Consider the following 19,363-nt stretch of genomic DNA (forward strand, 5'->3'; position numbering starts at 1 on the left):
GACAAATTATCCAGGCTCCTCTTACGTGAGGCACCAACTATCCTGGGGACTTAACCCCATGGTGACAAATGAGCCCAGCTGAAAAGCTCAGTCATGTACTATTGAATTTCAGCGTTGCACATGCTCGTGTTTTCTCTTGGTTTTACTATCTCCAGAAGATTCACCTAAACTTGCAGAGATCATAGTAAAACAGCATATGATTTCTAGATTTCCCAAACCAAGGAGCTGCACAGGAATACTGAGATTTCTGTGGGCTGGGAATGTCAGCTGGGAGCAGGGGAGTCACTGCTGTGATGCAGGGGAACTATTTTGAGCATGAAGAAGCTGATAGCTGCACAATGAATGGCAAGGAATTTGCAGGGTGGCTCTGGGTGAGAATTCCTGTGCGTGTGGAGCAGGTGGAATATTGCTAAGCTGATTGCAAACAGAATTTTGAACAAGTTACAGTAGTTTCAGAAAAAAAGACATACTAAAATCCCTGGTAAAGTTGGGGGCCTGGGTTTTTTTTAACCCTGTGGTGTTAGAGGATTTATTGCTCCACAGGGGTGAGGAGACAGAACCTTGCTGGGCATGGCTCCTTTTCTAACTCTGAATCAAAATTCTTTTCCAACCCGAATTTGCTGGAGTTGAGCCTATTACCTCTGAGCAAACCTGATTATTCTCTGGTCTACATGCAGACAGTACAAACTTTGTTCTCCTTGTACTCCACCCAAGTATCCCTCGTTTTAGTCCAAGCTACTGACTTGACATTAGTACCAGATTTCTGCTATCTGCAGAAATAGCAGCAATATCCCTGTGGTTCAAAAAGTGACAAGGCAGTTAATGAAACAATTGGTTAAGTTTTACAGGCCTCCCAAAGTCAAATGATTTCAGACTATATTCCACTCATACTGGTGGCAGCTTGGGCTAATTAGCAGGAATTTTGGTAGTCTGCTCACTTCCATATTTTCTAGATCCTACTAGGTAAGAGTACCCAGGCTACGATAATAACACTTTTTAAAATCCTCTTAAAATACAGGTTTGGCTGAAGAGCTGAACTTTAGGAATGGCTGCTCTTCTACCCTTACTGAAGGTTTGCAGCCAGACACTTGCCTCTGTCATGGAACAGTTAATGGCTATAAATGATCTTGGGAAATATGAGAAGGAAGTAGGAGCACTAAAACTGACTGAAAAAAACAATCAGGAAGTTGCAAAAGTTTACATATGTCAGGTTGTGAAGTGAATAGGATAAAAAGCCATCATTGATAGCCAGGGAAGCAAATGCTCATGAAAGCGGCAGGACAATCAGATAAAACAGCACCAGAGCTGTCTCCTTTCACTTAGCAGTCACTGGTGGAGGGTACTGAAAGAAAACCAGGACACGAGCTGTCAGAGAAGATGAGGTCCCACGAACTTACTTGAGACATGTGGAGACAGCTTAAGGAGACATGATCAATTTTGTTGTCATGGAGTCACCAGCTAATTTATTGCAAGTCAGAAAGGTAGAGTGTGAGGAAGGGCAATTTCCCCAAGATTAGAGAAGTAGAGCACTTGTAAGCAAAGAAAATGAAGCAATTTAAAATCATAGAGAGAACATTAGGACATGAAAAGGTAGAGGGACAGTTTAAGTGCAAAATGGATTACCTTCCCCTAAGCTGTTGAAAAGACCAAGCTCTTAGCACAATGATATCTTTGTAGAAAACTGGATCTCCTGAAAGCTGGGAACAACATCTACCAGATCACAAAATACCAGAAAATAACTGCTTTATCGGGTTTCAAGAATAACTAACAATCCTCTCATATACAGACACTGGGATGGCCAGACTGTGAGATACTGGAACCTCCTCTGCTCTTCAAAACACAGGAAAACAAAAACCTGTGGTTTTTCTCAGAAGGAGTAGAAATTCTGCCTCCTTTTCATGGTGATGCTGTGGCATAAGACCAGTCATTGATCAAATAAGAGCTACCAAGACTCCTTTCAGGAGTGAAGTACATCTTAAAAAACAAACACTATCACCAACAGTTTGTACCAAAGTGACTATCTTATTCTGTGGTATCCTTCAGATTTTTGCATTACAGCTTTCCCTTTCATCAGCTTTTCCCTGAGAAGCACTTCTTTACGTCTTTTGCTTGTGACACAGAATTTCTGCTGGATGCAATAATGTACAGCAGAAAGGAAGGGAGGAAGGGGACATAAATTTCTTTCACCAAACCAGGCAATTCAAGTGTTCTCAAAAGTAATCTGTGCAAAATAGCTGCCAATTCCAACAGTTTGCCAACAATGTTTCTTTCCCTCTCAAATGCTCCCTCTCCTAGCCCCACTCAGTCTAATTATTAGAGGTGCAAGCAGACATGGACTCAATTTCTCCATCCTCTTGTACCTTGCATTTGAACTGGTGATCCCTGTTCCGCCGTTCTGTGGTGTTGGCTCATCACTTTTGACTGCCTGGTGTCCAGATGCAGAATATTCATGTCATCCCACTCCTGGGAGTTCTGTGCAAGCATCCTGGCATTTCTCAGCTGGGTCGATTATAGCATTTTTTTTTTTATGAATAGTAATAGTCTTCCATGGGACTAGGAGAGGGAACTGCTAAGATTCAAGCATTCAAGCAAGAGCTGAATGGCAGCTTTGTATCAGCAAGTCTGGTCACAGGAATGTCCCAGAGACTCCTGCAAGGTTCTGAGGAGGAGGAGATGCTGCTGGATGGAGTTAAGTGCTCTCGGGTACCCCCAGCCCACAGGGAAAGACGTGGATCCAGGCAACATCCAACATAAAAATTCCATTCCAATTCAAAAACAGAATGGGTCTTTTAACTGATTTGTAATCAGTGTGATTCCTACAGAGACGACAAAAACATCCCAGGGTTTCACCCACACTTCCACCTCCTGAAATCCACTGGAACCAAAAGCTTGCAGTGGAAGTTTAAGAGTTGTTTTGGTGTGTTTGCAAGACCATGGAGTCTGATGAATTCCAGGGAACCGTGCCCCAGACTTCTCAATGCTCATTAGGTGTGCTGTGCTATTAACTGGCAAGCAATCTCATGAAATTGGTATAGAAATTGTGTCTTCTAAATTCAGGAAAAATTCTGAATGAAACAGACTTCTCCATTTATCAGGAGAACCATCAGAAGTTTAGCTTGTGAGATACATTTCCCCTGATCAGCCTTCACAGCCGAACAGGTATCTGTAATATAACACCACTTTATTTTCTCTTTTTTTTTTTAATCCCTACAGCCGAATAATTTTAGAAAAGATGTTGTTATTATAGTGGGTGTTTATTTAACATCTCATTTCATGGCGGAAACTCTTGAATATCAGATACTTCTGAGAGAACAGTCTCTTCCATCAGCCCATTTCAGTCTCCAGAAAGGCTTCTCCTTTTGATGAAAATTGTATTTTCTGTTTTTGATCTTGATCTGCTGCAAGTCCTTGACTAAAGTGTTTTGAAACTTACCTGGGTTTGAAAGACTAATTTTTATCAAGACTTTTAAGACAAGGGGGCTTTGAGGACATGAAGAAAATCACTTGCCTTCTTCTACTCCAATAAAAATTGTGAGCCATTGTGTTTTATCTCTAGAACTCAGTACTAAATGGGAAGTGGGTTTGGCCTTAAATACTTGATTCTACTGGGCATGTAGGTACCTATTTAGTCAAAGTGTGTTTGCATTTGTTCTCTTCCCTTTCTCCTTATAATCTGTTATCCAATCCACTGGGCTAAAGTAGAATTTTACATCTGTTGTGAAATGAAATCTAGCAGCCAAAACACTGTTTTGGCTCTTTTAGGACATTTTAAAGCCTCCCACCATCACCAGAAAGGGTAAAATGGATTTTTGATGATCCTTTGCTTCTTCTCTTGAATTTTCACATGAATAACAACTACTCTGTCTTCATTTATAAAAAAGAAATAAATAAAAAAATTGTTTTGTTTTGACACTGTGTAAGACACACTGGAGATGATTCATGAGCTCTTACTTCAGCATGACTATTGTTGCATCCTGACCTAGAGTTTCTATTTTAATTTAAATTCTCTTACCGGCATGGACAAATCATCCCTTTGTCTTGTGTAAGATCTTAAACAAGTAGGATATTCCAGTGTAATGAAAATGCATTATTTTCAGTGATGACAAGGCAAATAATAGCACCCCTACCTAATACTTTTCTAGACTTGGTAGGGTTTGCTGAGAGTTACAGCCTTTACTTGAGTAGCTCTGTTCTGGGCAGAAGAAGATGAAAGTGAGAAATTGTCTTGTAAAAACACATGTCCCCAAGAGAAAATTTAAGGCAAAGAGGATTTTCAAAGTGTAAACAAAAGTGTGAATCATTGCCAGTGGATGTTAAGCTTCATGACTGCTTTTTACTTCAATTTGCATAGTTGCACTTTCAGGCTGACTTTAGGGGATTTATTATTTTTCTAAACCCTACATTTTCCTCCTCTTGATAATGTTTCATATCAGAGCATAGCTGATCAAGAGTTTAGTAAGGAAAAGTATTTAGCAGTAGTGATACAACTACCTTCTTCACTCCTGCTGTAGTAGTAATATTTATGTTAATAATATGTCTTTTTTACACTGGTTTTACACAGGCTGGAGTTAAGATCCTGCAGGATCAGGGAACTGACAACAGAAGGGCTGGAAACTCTATGGACGCCAAGCAGTGAAAGTTTTGCCCAATGCTCTCAACTACAAATACCCTAAAAAACACAAATTATGCATTTTCACTTAATGCTGCAGGAGAGAAGGCAGCTTTTCAAACAGCTTTCCTTGCTCTGTGCTGAAAGCCCTTCAGGCTGTCCAGGGTTTAATAACTGACCCTGTCTCTCTGTTGCATTGAACCGTGATATGCTGGACTCTCTACACTGCCCTTTTCTCTATGGCTGAACACCTTGATCTGCAGCCTGAAAAAAGAAAAAGGTAGAAGCAGCATTGTGAAAGGCAGACAAGAGAGAATTTCCCCCCCCGCCATGAGACAATCAGAATCAGTTTCTACTTTCCCTGGCATTTCACAAATTGCAAAATGGAACCCCTGAGCTTCTTGCCTCTTGCTCAGAACTCTCGGGGTGCAGCAGAGACTCACATGATGGACAGGGGATGCTCTCACCACAAGCATTTTCAGTGTGATTTTTTTTTTTTTTAAACAAACACCTACAAATTAAACCCCTCGTTGTTTTATTTTATTTTTTATGTTTAAATCCCACCACTGGTGGGAGGCACCGACACCCCCAGTAATCCATCAGTGCAAGTCCGTGGGGTGTGTCTGTGAAATGCCGGCGGTGGATTGAGGCTGCTGATTTTCACTCTGGGTGTGGTGGAGACTCTGCCTGCCCCGGGGCTGGGAGATATTTCCTGCTGCCCGGGGCTGATCCAAGCGGTGTGCATTGATAACAGCTGCACCTTGTCCTCCGTGTGCTGAGAGCAGCTCCTTTGTTACAGGAAGAAAAAAATCCACTTCAGAAATACTGGAGAAATACTTAGGTGCTGAATCCCTGAGCCTGTGAAACCCAGGGCTTTGTTACAGGTTTTAATCAACTCCGTGTTTATTCAAAGAGAGGCATAAAGCATTTAAAAATTAGTCTTATTTTTCACTAGGACTCAGGGTCAAGTCTCTGTTAGCTCACACTTTTGGAAATGTCTCAGCCAGAGTTTGCACGTACATTCATTCCTCCGTCAGAACAGTATTAATCACACTCCTGCCATCTCAGGGTGCTGGAGCACCTCTGTGTTTCCCAAGCATTTCTTTTTCTTTCTCTTCATATTCTCCAAATCCACACACTATGGTGACTGTCACAGGAATACCTAGCAAATTTACCACCCTCCTTTCTGTGGGTCTAGAACAGGCCGTCATTTAATACTGTAATTTAATACCACACTCCCCGTAAAAAAACCCTTTGTTTACTCTTTTTTTTTTTTTCTCTTTTCCACTCTAGTGGAAACTCTTAAATGTGATCACTCAGGACTAACAAAGTAGGAGGCAAGCAAAATAGCATTTCTTACCTGAAGAATTTTCCCACTTTTGCAATTTGGGGGCAAAATGCCTACTATTTTGGCCCTCAAATTATTTCCACATCAGCAAATCTGTAGTGTTTATTTCCACCATATATATCTTATATACATATATATATATATATATCTTATATACATATATATATATCACTCCTGCTAGTATTGGTGACATTCCTGAGTTGCTAGGAATGCTTTGCGTTAAGGTGATCAGATTAAGAGTAAAAAAAAAAAAAAAAAAAAGACGCGGGCTGTAAGGAGCGTCCTCCCCTTCTTAACATGCTGCAGAGTGATGCCACCTGCATCAGGTCACAGATGTCAGTGCAGATGGTGTGTCACCTTATGTAACCTGGCAGGGGCCATACGGAACCAGGACACCGTGTCTGGGTCAGCTTATACAACTGTGCAGGATATGTTTGAGCCTGATGGCACAGCCCAGCATCTGGGCTGGGGCCTCTGTCACCCTACGTGCAACGTGAATTACAAGGACTCGGAGAAACCGGGACCTCTGGCAGTCGATAGATTAAAATAGGTAAGCAAGCATTTCCAATACAAGGAACCTCAAGTAAACAAGGATGGAAACAAAGCACGAAGAAGGGCAGTAAGAGGCGGTGGCAGCAGCACGTTCAGGACAGGTACAAGGAGGGAGATGTTTATCCCTGTACGGGGTAAGGAGGATGTGGAGCTCCCAGCTGCCGGCTGTGCTGTGGCCAGAACACCATCCCTGAGCAGACTCCTGTGTACTGTGAACGAAAACATTCTTAATGTACAGAAAGTAACTTACTGACTATTCCCAATACTGAATTATCTGGGGAGGGCGTGTGTGTGTGTTCTCATTTATTACTAATGAACGCCTTCACCTTTTTCTAGTGGTCTCATTTCCAGTAAGTCCAACTGAACTCCATTGGTTTCTCTACCTTCTTGTCACTTTACCAAGTTGCTGTCTTTAGTTCAATTTTAAATGACCTCCAACGGTCTCTCACACCATAAAACCCAGCGAGGATTACGGAAGGAATTAAGATTACAGTCACCAGAGCCTGTTTTATTCTTGTGCTGAGGGGCTGGAAGTCAGTCTCTGTAAGGGAAGCTACTGTGAAGAACCGCAGGCTGCTGGACATGGACTCCTGGAGTGGAAACCTCTTGGAACATCCTGAATATTTGGCCAGCCTCACAATCACTTTTTTTTTTTTTCCCCACTGCTGTCGCCCTCTTTGCTTTTTATTATCTTTGAGTTGTTCCTCCCTGGCCTTTCGCCCCACACCGTCCTCCCCCCTCAGCCGCGCTTCCTCAGGGGCGCAGCGGGGCCGCTCTCCCTGCGCCGCGCTGCCACCGCCGCCGGCCACTTTCTCTCCTTCTGCCCTTGCCCACCCCTTCCCTCCCCTCTCCAGCCTCCCCACCGGAGCGGCGGGCGGGACGGGGCCTCTCCTCGGCCCTCATGCTCCCGTCTCCCCTGCGGAGGGAGCTCCGGGCCGCGGCCGCTGAGGGTGGGGCGGCGGGCGCTGCCATCTCGCGGCCGCGCGGGGGGAACGGCCGCCATGTGGAAAAGCGTTGCAAAATGTGTAAAAGAAAAAAAAGTGTAAAAAATTTTCCGACGAAGGGGATGCTCGTTGATGTTTGATCTTTGTGTGCTTTCAAGCCTTCGCAATAAAAAAAATGAGATTTAATCCGTGAAACAGAGCGGCCAACAAGCGCTAAGTGATGCGCAGAAAGACAAAGCATTTGTCCTTGAACGGCCTTGTTTAGGCTTAGGGCTCGCCCGGCGTGATTTAATGCTCTGAGATGTAGGGGAAGGTTAACAAAGCTCGAGAAGAAGGATAGCGGACACAGAGAATGCAGAATTTACAGGCCACAGATAAGGAAGAAACCAATAAAGGCAACCCAGGAATTGAGCTGAAATCAGCTCAGGCTGGGTAAAAGTTAATGCTGGCAGTTAAGTTAAAGTTAAAAGTTAAATCCGTGACCACTGACTCACGGACCACCAACCCAAAACAAGGGAAAGATTGAGTTTATGAATTAATTAGCACTGGAAGCAAGAGAATCATTAACCAAGAGAAGACAGAATGCTATTTAACAAGTGAGCTATGTAACTTGTAGGCAGTGAACACTAATTCCTTTTGCTAGTACACATAAATACTGAAAAGTTCTGATAGTCTGGGTGCTTGATTTGTGGAATACCTGGGAGCAGCCCTGAAATCAACATCAATGTCTCTCTCAGTGTGCAATCATTGGTGTGTTGCACACCGGGTAGTGAATCTGATTTCTGTGGACAGCAAAGGGGTTTGTGAAATAGTGAGCAGCCCTGGGGCTTTTTCCCCACTAAAATAAAAGAAGGACAAAAGGAGAGTTAAAGTCTGTCTTGAGTCCTTTTTCGGCACCCAAGGGTGAGGAGGCAGAGCTGGAAGACCCGTCACTTTGGATTTCTCTGGGTGACTTTTTTTGTCTTACAGAGATCCATGTGGACACACTTCAGAATCCACCTCAGCTTTTCCTGCATCTGAAGGCAATTACCAGATCAGGATTTCTGCACTGATGGCATCACAGCAGTGTGATCTTGGAGTGCAGGTACCCCATTTTGTTGGGGATTTCTGCTGTACTTTACTCTGTATCTTTTAAGGATGGAGCATGATGTATCCAGCATACTTGGATTGTATTTCCCAGCTCAGACATTTGTAGGGCATCTTTATGTTAACAGGGAAATGATGAACAGGAGCACAAGAGGTTGGGAAAGTGCTAGAGCTTCAGGAAGAAATTCTTCCCTGTGAGTGTGGGGACCACACTGGAACAGATTTCCCAGATAATCTGGGCTGATACCCCATCCCTGGAAGTGCTCAAGGCCAGGTTGGATGGAGTTTTGAAAACTTGTTTTAGTGGGAGGAGCCTCTGCCCACAGCAGAGGGGTTGGAATGAAATTGTCATTAAGGTCACTTTCAACCCAGAATCATTCAGTGATTCTATGAGCAAATTTCCAACCAGCCTTCTCTGCTGCTGTTCCATCACTTGACTTCTCTCTCCTTCAAGACTTTGACATGAATTGTTCAGATGTTTATTGATTTAGAACTACATTACTTCATCAGCCACTAGGAAAAGAGAAGTTCTAAAGTGTTAGAAAACCCAAATACACTTACCTCCTCTTAAATCTCAAATATATGTAAACTTAAATGTATATTTACTTAAGATTACAATTCACGCAGTAAAAATTGGCTTTCCAGTTTGAAATGAGCACCTGCTCTGTGATGCTAACATATGTTTCTCTGGAAGATATCAATGGGAAAGGAAAGCCTGGAAAACAGCCACTGAGAGTTGTGCCTGATGGCTTTTGAAACTGTTTTGCGACCTGTAGAGATCAGACTTCAGTCAATAAATCTGTCTCTATTTTCACTGTAGGATGAAAAAAGTTTGCAGTGCCAAAGCTGAAAGGCACATTTTCTTTCCCACTATTCAACAATTTTTTTCCTCCTCATGTTCATTGGTGACAGAAAAGGAGCTTTGTAGAAATGCAGTACATTTCATAAATTAGTTCCCATCGGGGATATATTGTTGACTCCTGGACAGCAAACAGGGAATGCTGGAGAAAACGCTTAATTCACATCAACTTGGCAGCAAGGAAAGAGTAAACACACTTGCTGAATTGTTTTCTTTAGGTCTGTGGGGGGGAAATGAGCCAAAAGAACTTCAGGTAGCAGTTAGGATCCGACTGGTAAGCACTGATGAGAGACTGTGCTGTTGGCCAGACTGCCAAGGAAATCGGGGGAAAAAAATAATCTCATGCAGTGTTTATTGCTTTTGGGATTGAAGCACAGTGTTGAGGCCATACATATGGCAAAGTAGCCTTCTTCTTGGGGATACACTGTGCTGCTGAAAACACTCGCTTTCTGAGAATTGCTCAGGCTTAAGGGTCAGCCCCTTGATCCTCCCTCACTCGGGAAAGAGGCTAAAAGATTAAAAAAAAAATCTTACAGAAATAAAGAAACAAACTCTATAAACTGCTCCTGGGAAAAAATGCAGGAGTAGGGTAGCTGTATCTCATGCCTATGGTCAGCATGAGATGGCAGAAAGGCAAAGTTTTCTGCCACTGAGGCTGTGAGAAGTGTAAATCTGGGAAAAATGTGGCTGCTTATTTGTCAGAGATCACCCTCAAGATGCAGATGTTCCTTAACCGGAGGCAGCAAAACTGATTGTTCTACTTTTAAGGTTGTTGCTGTAGAAGGTAAATAAAGGGATCTAGGGGTGAAATTAATTCAGTGATTGTTGTCTCCAGGGCAGAATGATGAAAGGGAATGAATCCTTGATTTAGGGGCTCTGGAAATGTGGAATGCAAAGAGTTAGGGGAAATGTGTGGGTTTTCTTTGTTTTTCTTGTCACTCTTTCAAACTAAATATCTGATTGTACAAAACAAGTGTGTAGCCAGCACAGCTCCAGAGCAAAGAAAAGCCTGCATTTTGTAAATTGAAGGAAAAACAGAAAAGACCGTTGTGCCAAACACAGTCACCTGTTCAAGCCTGGTACTTAGAGGCTGTTTTATATGGGAAAATATATACTTGCCTTTGGTGCATTATGATCTTGTGAGGATCCCACACTACAGTTTTAAAACACTCCTTTGGATGAATAGGCAGTGGACAGAGACAATAAGAAACTGGACAAGTCTCAGAAGTGGAATTTGGTCTCCAGTCTTTGGCCATTTTAGTGGAAACTGTCCAGCTCTGCTCTCAAAAGCTGCAAACTTTGTACAGGTCCCATGCCCTGTTTGTGACCAGATTCTTGGACACCAAAGGAGACCTCCTATCACATGACAACTGTGTTCAGGAAATTGTATAGGTGACCTTTACTTTTTAATGAACTGCCCTTTACCTTAGTGAAAAATAGCAACAGGTTGTTCTGTAATGAGAAAGTCACTTGTTTTGTTCTGTATGTACAAACTGGAATCATAATTCCCTTAGTGAAAAATAACAACAGGTTGTTCTGTAATGAGAAGAAAAGGCACTTGCTCTGTTCTGAGATCTACAAACAGGAATCATAATTCCCAGTCTCTGCTTTCCTCCCACTTCATCCTGTTGGGAAATGTGAATGGGTATCTTAATTCTGGAAACTTGGTTTTCATTTGTGTTAATATAAGCAGGACAAACTGTCCTTAATTCTAACATTAATTTTGTAAATCACCATGATATAAATGGTATGTGCTCTGCACTGAGTCTGTTGCCATAGAAAAGCAAAATGCTGCCTATTCCTGTGCTGTGCTGTATTGCATTCACACTCTCAGAGTCACAGATGTGGTTAATCTGCTTTCTGTGATTTGCTGGTTGTTTGTAAGAAGTGAGTGCCTCTAGAAGATTTATTAATGTTTTTTTCCTTGTATTTCATTCTCTGATTAGGAGAGTAAAACAATACTTGCCAGGTAAACCTACACTCCCCATTCCGCATTGCATCTCTTCTCACTGCAGCTCATTTACAGACCGAAAAGTGCTGGTGTGCTGTGGTCTTTCATCTCCATGTGTTCAAAATGGCCTTTAGGTGGGATCAGATTTTCTGCAAAATTCCAGCCTCTGAAGCGTTTCTTCATCCCTGGTATTCTTCTGTTCTTGTTTTCATGGTAGCTGCTGTCAATCTGCTTTGCTCTGTGATCTGTAGTGGAGAGGGGTCTGTAGCTCCAGATTGCAGTTACCAGAAGGGATGTGTTGTTTTGCTGACTAAAAGAAGGCATCTCATTTTCTGAAACCAGGTGGTGTGTTCACCTTTGCTTCTTTTCCCTGCTTGCTTGTTTGCAAACGGTTCCAATGAGCTGATGCACTGTTACCATGTGCTGGGTCTTGTCCCGGGAATATAAGCATGGCAAACTTTTAATTTTAAAGAAATAATTTTACTGATAGCAAAGAGACAGTGCTCTGTGTTTAAGCACAAGAACTGATCAGCAACTTGCCCAACACAAGCCAAGTATATTACCTTATTTTTATTCTTCTCCATAGAGGGATCTTTTTGGAATTTATTAATGACAAATGCTTAAGCAGATTAACCTGTTTACTTAATGGCAATTTATAGTGATATTATAATCTGCTCTGTGTAATGCTCCCTTCCCCAGAGAGAATGAAAACAGATCTAGCATGAAGAAATCCTGTTGCTGTGGGTTTGCCCTCACTGATATTCACTTCCATCAGTAGAAGTGGTTTTGATTCCTCTCTGCAGGAGAGGGCACCCCTCCATGTGTGTGGGCTGGACTCTTTCTGGAAATATGCCATACCATAATGCATGCAGAATAAATGCATATCTTTCTCCCTTTTTTTTTTTTTTTTAATTTAAAACTTTTTGTTTGTTTGACTAAAGCTGATTTTAGTAGGGGTAGTCAAAGGAACATTCAGCATGTTTTGGAAATCCTCCATGGAGCAGTCTTTTCAGCAGCACAGCTTAGTGTTGAGGTTGCTGTTACAGCCAGCAGTAATAAAGCAGCAGGGTGCTGATAGCTCAATGAAAACAGCCTCTAATTTCCTGTGTCTCTCTTAAAGACTCCTCTCTCCTGGAGGGAGTGGCATCCACGTGCAGCTTAGCCAGGGACATGCCAGTCATTCTGCAAAGCCAGATCTCTGGAGCAGCACTCCTAAGCACTCCCTTTTCCAGCTGGAAAATAAATCCATAAAGCAATTTTTACTTATTTATTTCTAATGGACTCTTTGAGTTCCTTGAGGTCAGCACACAAAATCATCACGTTTCTGCATTAGCATGACATGATGTAACCACAGGTCCCCTACAGAGCTCTTGGTGGATAAACCTCAGCACCCAGAGCATCCTCTCTCTCCCCATTCCATGTTTCCTGCTTAGTGGGGATAACAGCCAGTGGTTTCAGCTAAGGATTACATTAACATCCAAAACACAGCTTTCTCCACAGTATCTGGAAACAACGGGAACTAGAATTAGCAGGGAAGACAGGATATGAATGTTGTATTCTTTTATAGCTGAGGAAAGTGGTTGGAAATGAGTTAACTCTGATGGATGTGCAGGTAGCCAGACATGCAGAAATGTGGTGTCTTTATCACACAGCCTGCAGTGTAGTTTGCTTTTTATTTCATTTGCTGCTACTCTTGGGCCTGTGCTTGAGTGGGGAAAGAAGAGAATCCAAAGCAGAACTTAACCAGACTGGCTCAGGAACTCGTATTTATCTCCACCTAATTCATTTAATTAAACCTTCTGTTGAGCAGGTAGGGCAGGCTAAATGAAATAAAGATAAAATTAGGACTGGAGGAAGCATGCTGGATCTTAGACATGCACATACCTTGTAAATTTTGGGTGAATTAAATATCTACAGACTTTAGTAAAAAGAAGGAAAAGGAGAGGGGAGGAATTGAATTTTCTGGTATTGGGGAATATCAAAACAGGAATTCATTTTTAGTTTGGGCTTGTACTGTGATATTGTTCTGTTCAGAAGGAAGTGTGTGTGTACTGACAAAATGCTGGCAGCTGATGGAGCCAGAATTGATATTAATGATTGGGAAGACAGCAATGTAGCCAGTTAACAAAAGAGCTTGATCTGTGCAGAAGATGATTTTGAGCAGATACACACATATATAGAAAGCAAGATTAATTTAGAGACCTTTGTCATTAAAGCAGATTTTTGTATGGTTTTGTGTGGGATTTAAGGGGGATTAAATGTTGACATCACTTTGCCTGCACAGGCTATGTTGAAGAGGTTACTGAGCGGGTGATGGAGAATTTAAAAACGCGCCTTTGCTGAAAGAGAGGCAGCAATGGATCAGAGGAAAGCAGCCTGGCCAAGCAAACTGCCCTACCTACCACAGTGCTGAAAACAAGGTGCTTCTGGTTGGACAGCAGATGCTGCAGGGATGTAGAGCTGAGGAAATATTTATGATTTGCCAAAATACAAGGGGAACTCGGAGAGGCCATCAGAACTGGGATGCCCCTGTCTTCTCTCTTCAGGGATGCCTTGCTGCACATGCATCTTTCGTCTGCTATGTTGCTTCTAAACGGTAAAAACACTTAAAAATAAGAAGTCAGCTAGGTGGATTGGGTGATCAGGTGCATTTCTCTTTTGGAAGAGATGGTCCTGGTCATGAAACTTCTGTTCCTCACCTGCCTATGGCCAACAGCAGTGCTACACAGTTCTCACAGTCAGCATCACCGTCTTCATCGTCGGCAACAAATGTCATTCTCAAGAAAACATAACAGGTAAGAAATAGACTTTATCTGTCTCTGTTCATCTGGTAAACTTCATGCTGTCAGCCACCTTTCAACACACCCTTTTGGTTCACTCTCCTGTTTTCCCAGTCTCTGGATTGATAGCATGCACAGTATTGATAGGATGTTCCCAAACCAGAAATGGTGAAGTATTAATTGATTTTTCATAACCAGACCTTTCAAACTGTGTTTTTATGAATATCTCTAAATATGTGGTTATATAGCACCCACACCCCCAGACAGCTCTTTTCCCTGGTGTGATACAAGGGTACCAGACTACTGCTGTGATGTTTCAAGTATTCTTGCCCTTGCTTCACAGTAAGGAGAAATCCCTTCCAAAATCCTATGCCAATATTACAAAGTGACTTCCATTACCTAAGCAGCAGAGTAGCTATACTATAAAGCTACAGAAGACTTTTTTATGGCACTAAATGGGGTGAATGACACCTTATTTGTAGTGATGACACCGGATGTTCCCTGTCTGGAATAAACTTAATGCTTTTAGACATTGAAGATCGTCTCTGTTCTTGGCCTTTCAGTCGAGTAGCTGGTTGAAAATGAATCGTGATAGAGAGGTCTTTACCTGTAAATTTCTGGGCAAAGTGTCAGTGCTTTCTCCCAGGAAGGCAGCTCATATATGCCATGTGAGGTCTCAACCTGTTTCCAGATTAATCTAATACTATGTGAACACACCAATGTCTGCCAGTGATAATCCAAGAAAAATTCCTCTTTCTTGGAATAACTAACTCCATTTAAGGAAGGAGAAGGGATACAACTGTTAGATTTTAAAATGTGCTTGACCCCTTACTAAAACGAGCAGGTGAGCTCATAGTTTATTTGTACAATATCACATTTTGAAGAAAAGTAACATAACTGGACTCCTCTGATGTGTTTAAGCTGTTTTTTTCCCCTCAAGCTGCATGCTTTGCAGCAGGTGTACAGCTGTTTATCTCCTGTATCACTTCTCATGCAATCATCCAGCAGTGAAATATCTCTGGAGCCCTCTAGGTCTTGATAAAATCCTGTTTAGTAATGCAAGGTAACAGATGACACAACAGGACTTCTGGGTTTCTGTTCAAAGTTATGGGTCCACGTTTGGTGCAAGCCAAAAGCTCATTAAAAGAACTGGCTATTCAGTAGGCTATTTCACACAGTCTGAGTGCTGGTGCACAATTATTTGTAATAACAAAGGAAAATACACAGATCTAGCCCCAGTATCAACATAAGATTTCATCTGGTGCTTTTCCAGTTTCAGGAAGCAGTTAAGAATCAAATGGAAACAGAATAAAATACATTATTAGTGGTAGTGGCAAGGAAAGTCCATTTTAAGCTCATCTGATACACTTTTGTCTGTAGTAAGAGGGTGTTGTTTGCATATGCAGCTGTTGTTTGCTTTTATCCTGTTCTGCCTTAGCTGAGAGCAGTTGCTCCATCATTGACATAAAAAAATCACAAAGTTGGAGGGAAACCTGGTGGAGACAGGAAATTTTGTGGCATCCTGATGAGCATCCTCTTGCAACAGCAGTGCTTGCACAGTGTCCTCTCCATCATCACAGATCTTTACTGGTACATGCAAATGGATCCACGTGACAATGCTGAGACAGGCACAAGTGTGTTATCAGTAAGGAAGAAAAGGAACAAGGAGGAATCCATCTGCTGCTGCCTGGTGTGGCAGTTTGCTTTACACAAGGCAAACTTTGGCATCCCACATCCTCATTTCCCAGGTCCTCGTGATTTTGAACTGGGAAGAAGACTGCAAAATCTGAGCTACACAGGATCCCAAAGCTTAACAGCAGCAAATCAGCTTTTCTCTCCAAATGTGTTTAATTTCTCTTTGTTTCATTCTCTGCTTTTGTTCTAAAGGCTGCATTATCCTCCAGTACATTGCATCAGGGTCTGACTTTCCACCAGCATCTTTTTCTTTCTGGGGAACAATCTTTCAGCCAGCACTAGGGTTATTAGGGACACAGCTGACAGATGGCCTTGGTTAAATGGGTGGCCTTTTAAAAAGAATCCCTTGTGAAAATGTTACTTAACCTACAAGTTCCACTGTTTTAATAGAGTAACCCAATTCTCCCTCCAAAGCTGTTTGTCTGCATTCTCCTGTAAAGAAGATTTTAAAGCATTAACCAAAAGTACATGAGAAAGCGATTATTCTCGTGGTCCATTTCCTGCAGCAAAGAACAAAACATTTGATTGTCAAAACACTAAGTTTTTTGACAGTACCTATTGCTGATGTTGCTGAACAATTCGAAATGCATTTTCACTAATATGAGAGAGAACTGTGCAATTTTGATTGTTTCATTTGGCTGGGCTTCAAGGCTTAATGAATGTATTAAAAAATTTAAGAGGTCACACTGCTCTATTACCCCACGGACTCCCCTTGGAATAAGATTTCTGTAACTTCTACCTTTTTGATACCTTTGATTTAGTAGTAGTCAGAGTATCTTGGGGACACAGCACTGGAAATAAACTTATGGCCATGGCATCCACGGTATTCTTTTCATAAAAGGCACTTTAATAGTATTCTTCTCATAAACTTACCTAGTTTCATTCTGAATATGAAAGGATGGTAGGGGAAAAAACCCTTTCTCTAGTTTCCTACAAGAACTTTTACCATATCATTAGCAGAGCTCCAAAACAGAAGAACAGCTAAGCAGGACCTTTCCAGGGATCCCTGTACTAATCTGAGTTTGTTACAAGGGCTTGCAAGCACAACCTTGGATGAATAAGGACAGGGCAGATAAGATATTTTCCCCTAATATTTGCAGGTGTACCAAGTCACCAAATTTCCTCCAGCAACATCCTGTGTTGGATGTAATTTGTGCAGATTTAGTGATCTTAAGTGATCTTTCTTTTCCATGAACTTGTCTGATTCCTCCATAAACTTTTGATAGCCTGTTAAAGACAACCAGATGGGACACAAACCACATCAATCCCACTCATGCCATTGGTTTATGGAGCTACACTGATGACATTAAGTGATTAAATGCTTTAACCAAAAATTAACTAAGTACCCTTGAGCAGACCTTTGACCTTTCATTCACTAATGGTTTTCAAGGTTAGATAGGAGCAGCTAAATTTGTCTTTGAAAGCCTGACACATCTTTGTCCATTGTTAATTACTTATGAATAAGCTGCTTTGGTTTTGTAGGCAGTGACTAACTCCTCTTTGAGATCTCTGGCAAATACCAAGCTCCATGCAATAGTATTGGGCAGGAAAGTGTCAAAACAGTATTCTTCACTCTTTTTCAGCCAAAATTTAGTGCTCCCATTCTTTTAATATAGAAGTACCAAAACGAATGAATTCCCTACGTGATGTCAAACAGTTCAAGTGCTTTTTATGACCTCTTTTGGAATATAATTATGGATTACATTATTTAATTTACATAATGTAAACCCTTGTCTGAAATACAGCTGTGGAAAGCACAGCTATGAGTGGAAGCAGTAGTTTCTTGAGCATGTTCCTCACTGAGACCAATAAATTTCTGTCATTGCCCAGATCTACACCAATACCAGAGTTCTCTTTTTTGTTACTACCACAGATAGGTAAAGAGAGATTTCCTGTCCTTAGGTGCAGCTGTCTTCTAATGGTTTCACAAAAATGTCTTTGCCAGAAGGGCTGTCAAGTCTTGGAACAGGCTATCCATGGAAGGGATTGATTCACCCACCATTCCTAGAGTGGTTTAAAAGATGTGTAGATGTGGCACTTGGGGACTTGGTTTAGTGGTGAACTTGGCAGGGCTGGGTTAATGGTTGGACTCAATGATCTTAAAGGTCTTTTCCAACCTAAATGGTTCTGGGATTCTGTGTGGGCTTTTCCTTTCAAACACAGCTTGACATCTGCCATGCCACAAATGTGCAGAATCCATGGCTGTATTCAGATCCCTAGACCATGGTGTGCTGCTGAGAGCTGTACAGTCAAGAAGCCTCTGAAATATAATCTGTTTTTTTGCTGTGCTTCTGTTGATGCCTTTTTCTGGTCTTGGGAAATTGGGAGTCAGACACGGTTAAGGAATAAGGGTTTTTTACCTCATTATTTTAATAAAGATCCTTATTAGTGCATGGAATTTCCCCCTGGATGGGCCAAATCTCTAGTTTACAGGATATGTTCTAGAGGAGGCCTTGGTTTCTCAAGATAACGTAGGGTTTTCCAGCCTCCTACTACAAAGCCTTTAGGATGTCTGGCCTAACAAAATACTAGGGCTATGCTAAGTTATCAGATGTAAGGAATTACAAGTATGCATGCTAAGAATACTGAGGATACATAAAAGTTAAACAAAAGGTATATAAAAGAAAAGGTAGAAAATAATCTTGGCAACATTTTTTTTTCCTTTTAGAGACTAACAAGGCTCTGCTTTGTCTAGTCCCTCTATTATCTGCAGTACTGGTTTACACAACCAGGCAACCCACAGGCTATTACACAGATGATAACTATAATTATTACAGCTATTATAAATATTTATTTTATCCAGGCCCAGTGTGGTTACCAGGAGGTGAGGGTGTGGAAGATACGGTCAAATTTCAAAGTTTCATTTCTGGAAGCTTCTTCATGTAACATTGGAGTCCCCTTCCAAATTTTATCCACATCCTTCTTAACTTTCCCACTTTGGTCTACATAAGAACAAGTGTTCTTATGTCAAGGTATTGACCTTGACATGTACATACACCTCTCTGTGTGGCAAGTATGAAATTGGGAGCATTTGCAGTATGCTGCTGGATATGTTCAATGACAGCTGAGATGTTTACAATCCCTCTCTCCAGTTTAACCACTCCATAAGAGGGAAGGAGAGTTCTGACTATATTATGGAAAAGTATGGGATGTTCAGTGAGGGGATTAAGAGATCTTTGGTTTTTCAAGATGGTCAAATGTTGTTATATTTGGGACCACAGCCCCAAGAACACAAGCCTGATCTTTATTAATGGGCAGGATTTTCCAGGCCTTCTCATCACATATCCAACACAATCCTGTCTCAAATGGTAGAGCCAGTCTCCACCCTGTCAAGTTCATCTTTGCCACAACTTTTGGGCTGATTATTTCTCTGAAATTTGTTTTATGACGATATGAAGGAAGGATGGCCTTTCCTGTGGCATTTACAACTGCACAGGGAGTTGTGTAGTTCCCGTGTTCTGTCAGGCTGCTCAGGGGCATAGGGGACAGAAGGATACTCTGAATTGGTTCCCACTTTCAGTACATTTATCTTCCATTAA

General features: G+C 41.7%; 1 protein-coding gene and 1 pseudogene across 1 annotated transcript in view; one reads left to right on the top strand and one right to left on the bottom strand.

The window, feature by feature from the left end:
- The first annotated feature begins 13,651 nt into the window (after nucleotides 1–13,651).
- GABRR3 (gamma-aminobutyric acid type A receptor subunit rho3) overlaps nucleotides 13,652–19,363 on the top strand; it is a 29,439-nt gene continuing 23,727 nt past the window's right edge. Inside the window, exon 1 of the mRNA XM_014882785.2 lies at nucleotides 13,652–14,144. Coding sequence (XP_014738271.1) covers nucleotides 14,017–14,144 — 128 coding nt within the window. The 5' untranslated portion in view covers nucleotides 13,652–14,016. The remainder of the gene's footprint in view (nucleotides 14,145–19,363) is intronic.
- LOC148224641 (endogenous retroviral envelope protein HEMO-like) lies at nucleotides 18,528–19,304 on the bottom strand (annotated as a pseudogene).

This window comes from Sturnus vulgaris, chromosome 2, assembly GCF_052056855.1.
Source record: "Sturnus vulgaris isolate bStuVul1 chromosome 2, bStuVul1.hap1, whole genome shotgun sequence".
Taxonomy (NCBI): Eukaryota; Metazoa; Chordata; class Aves; order Passeriformes; family Sturnidae; genus Sturnus; species Sturnus vulgaris.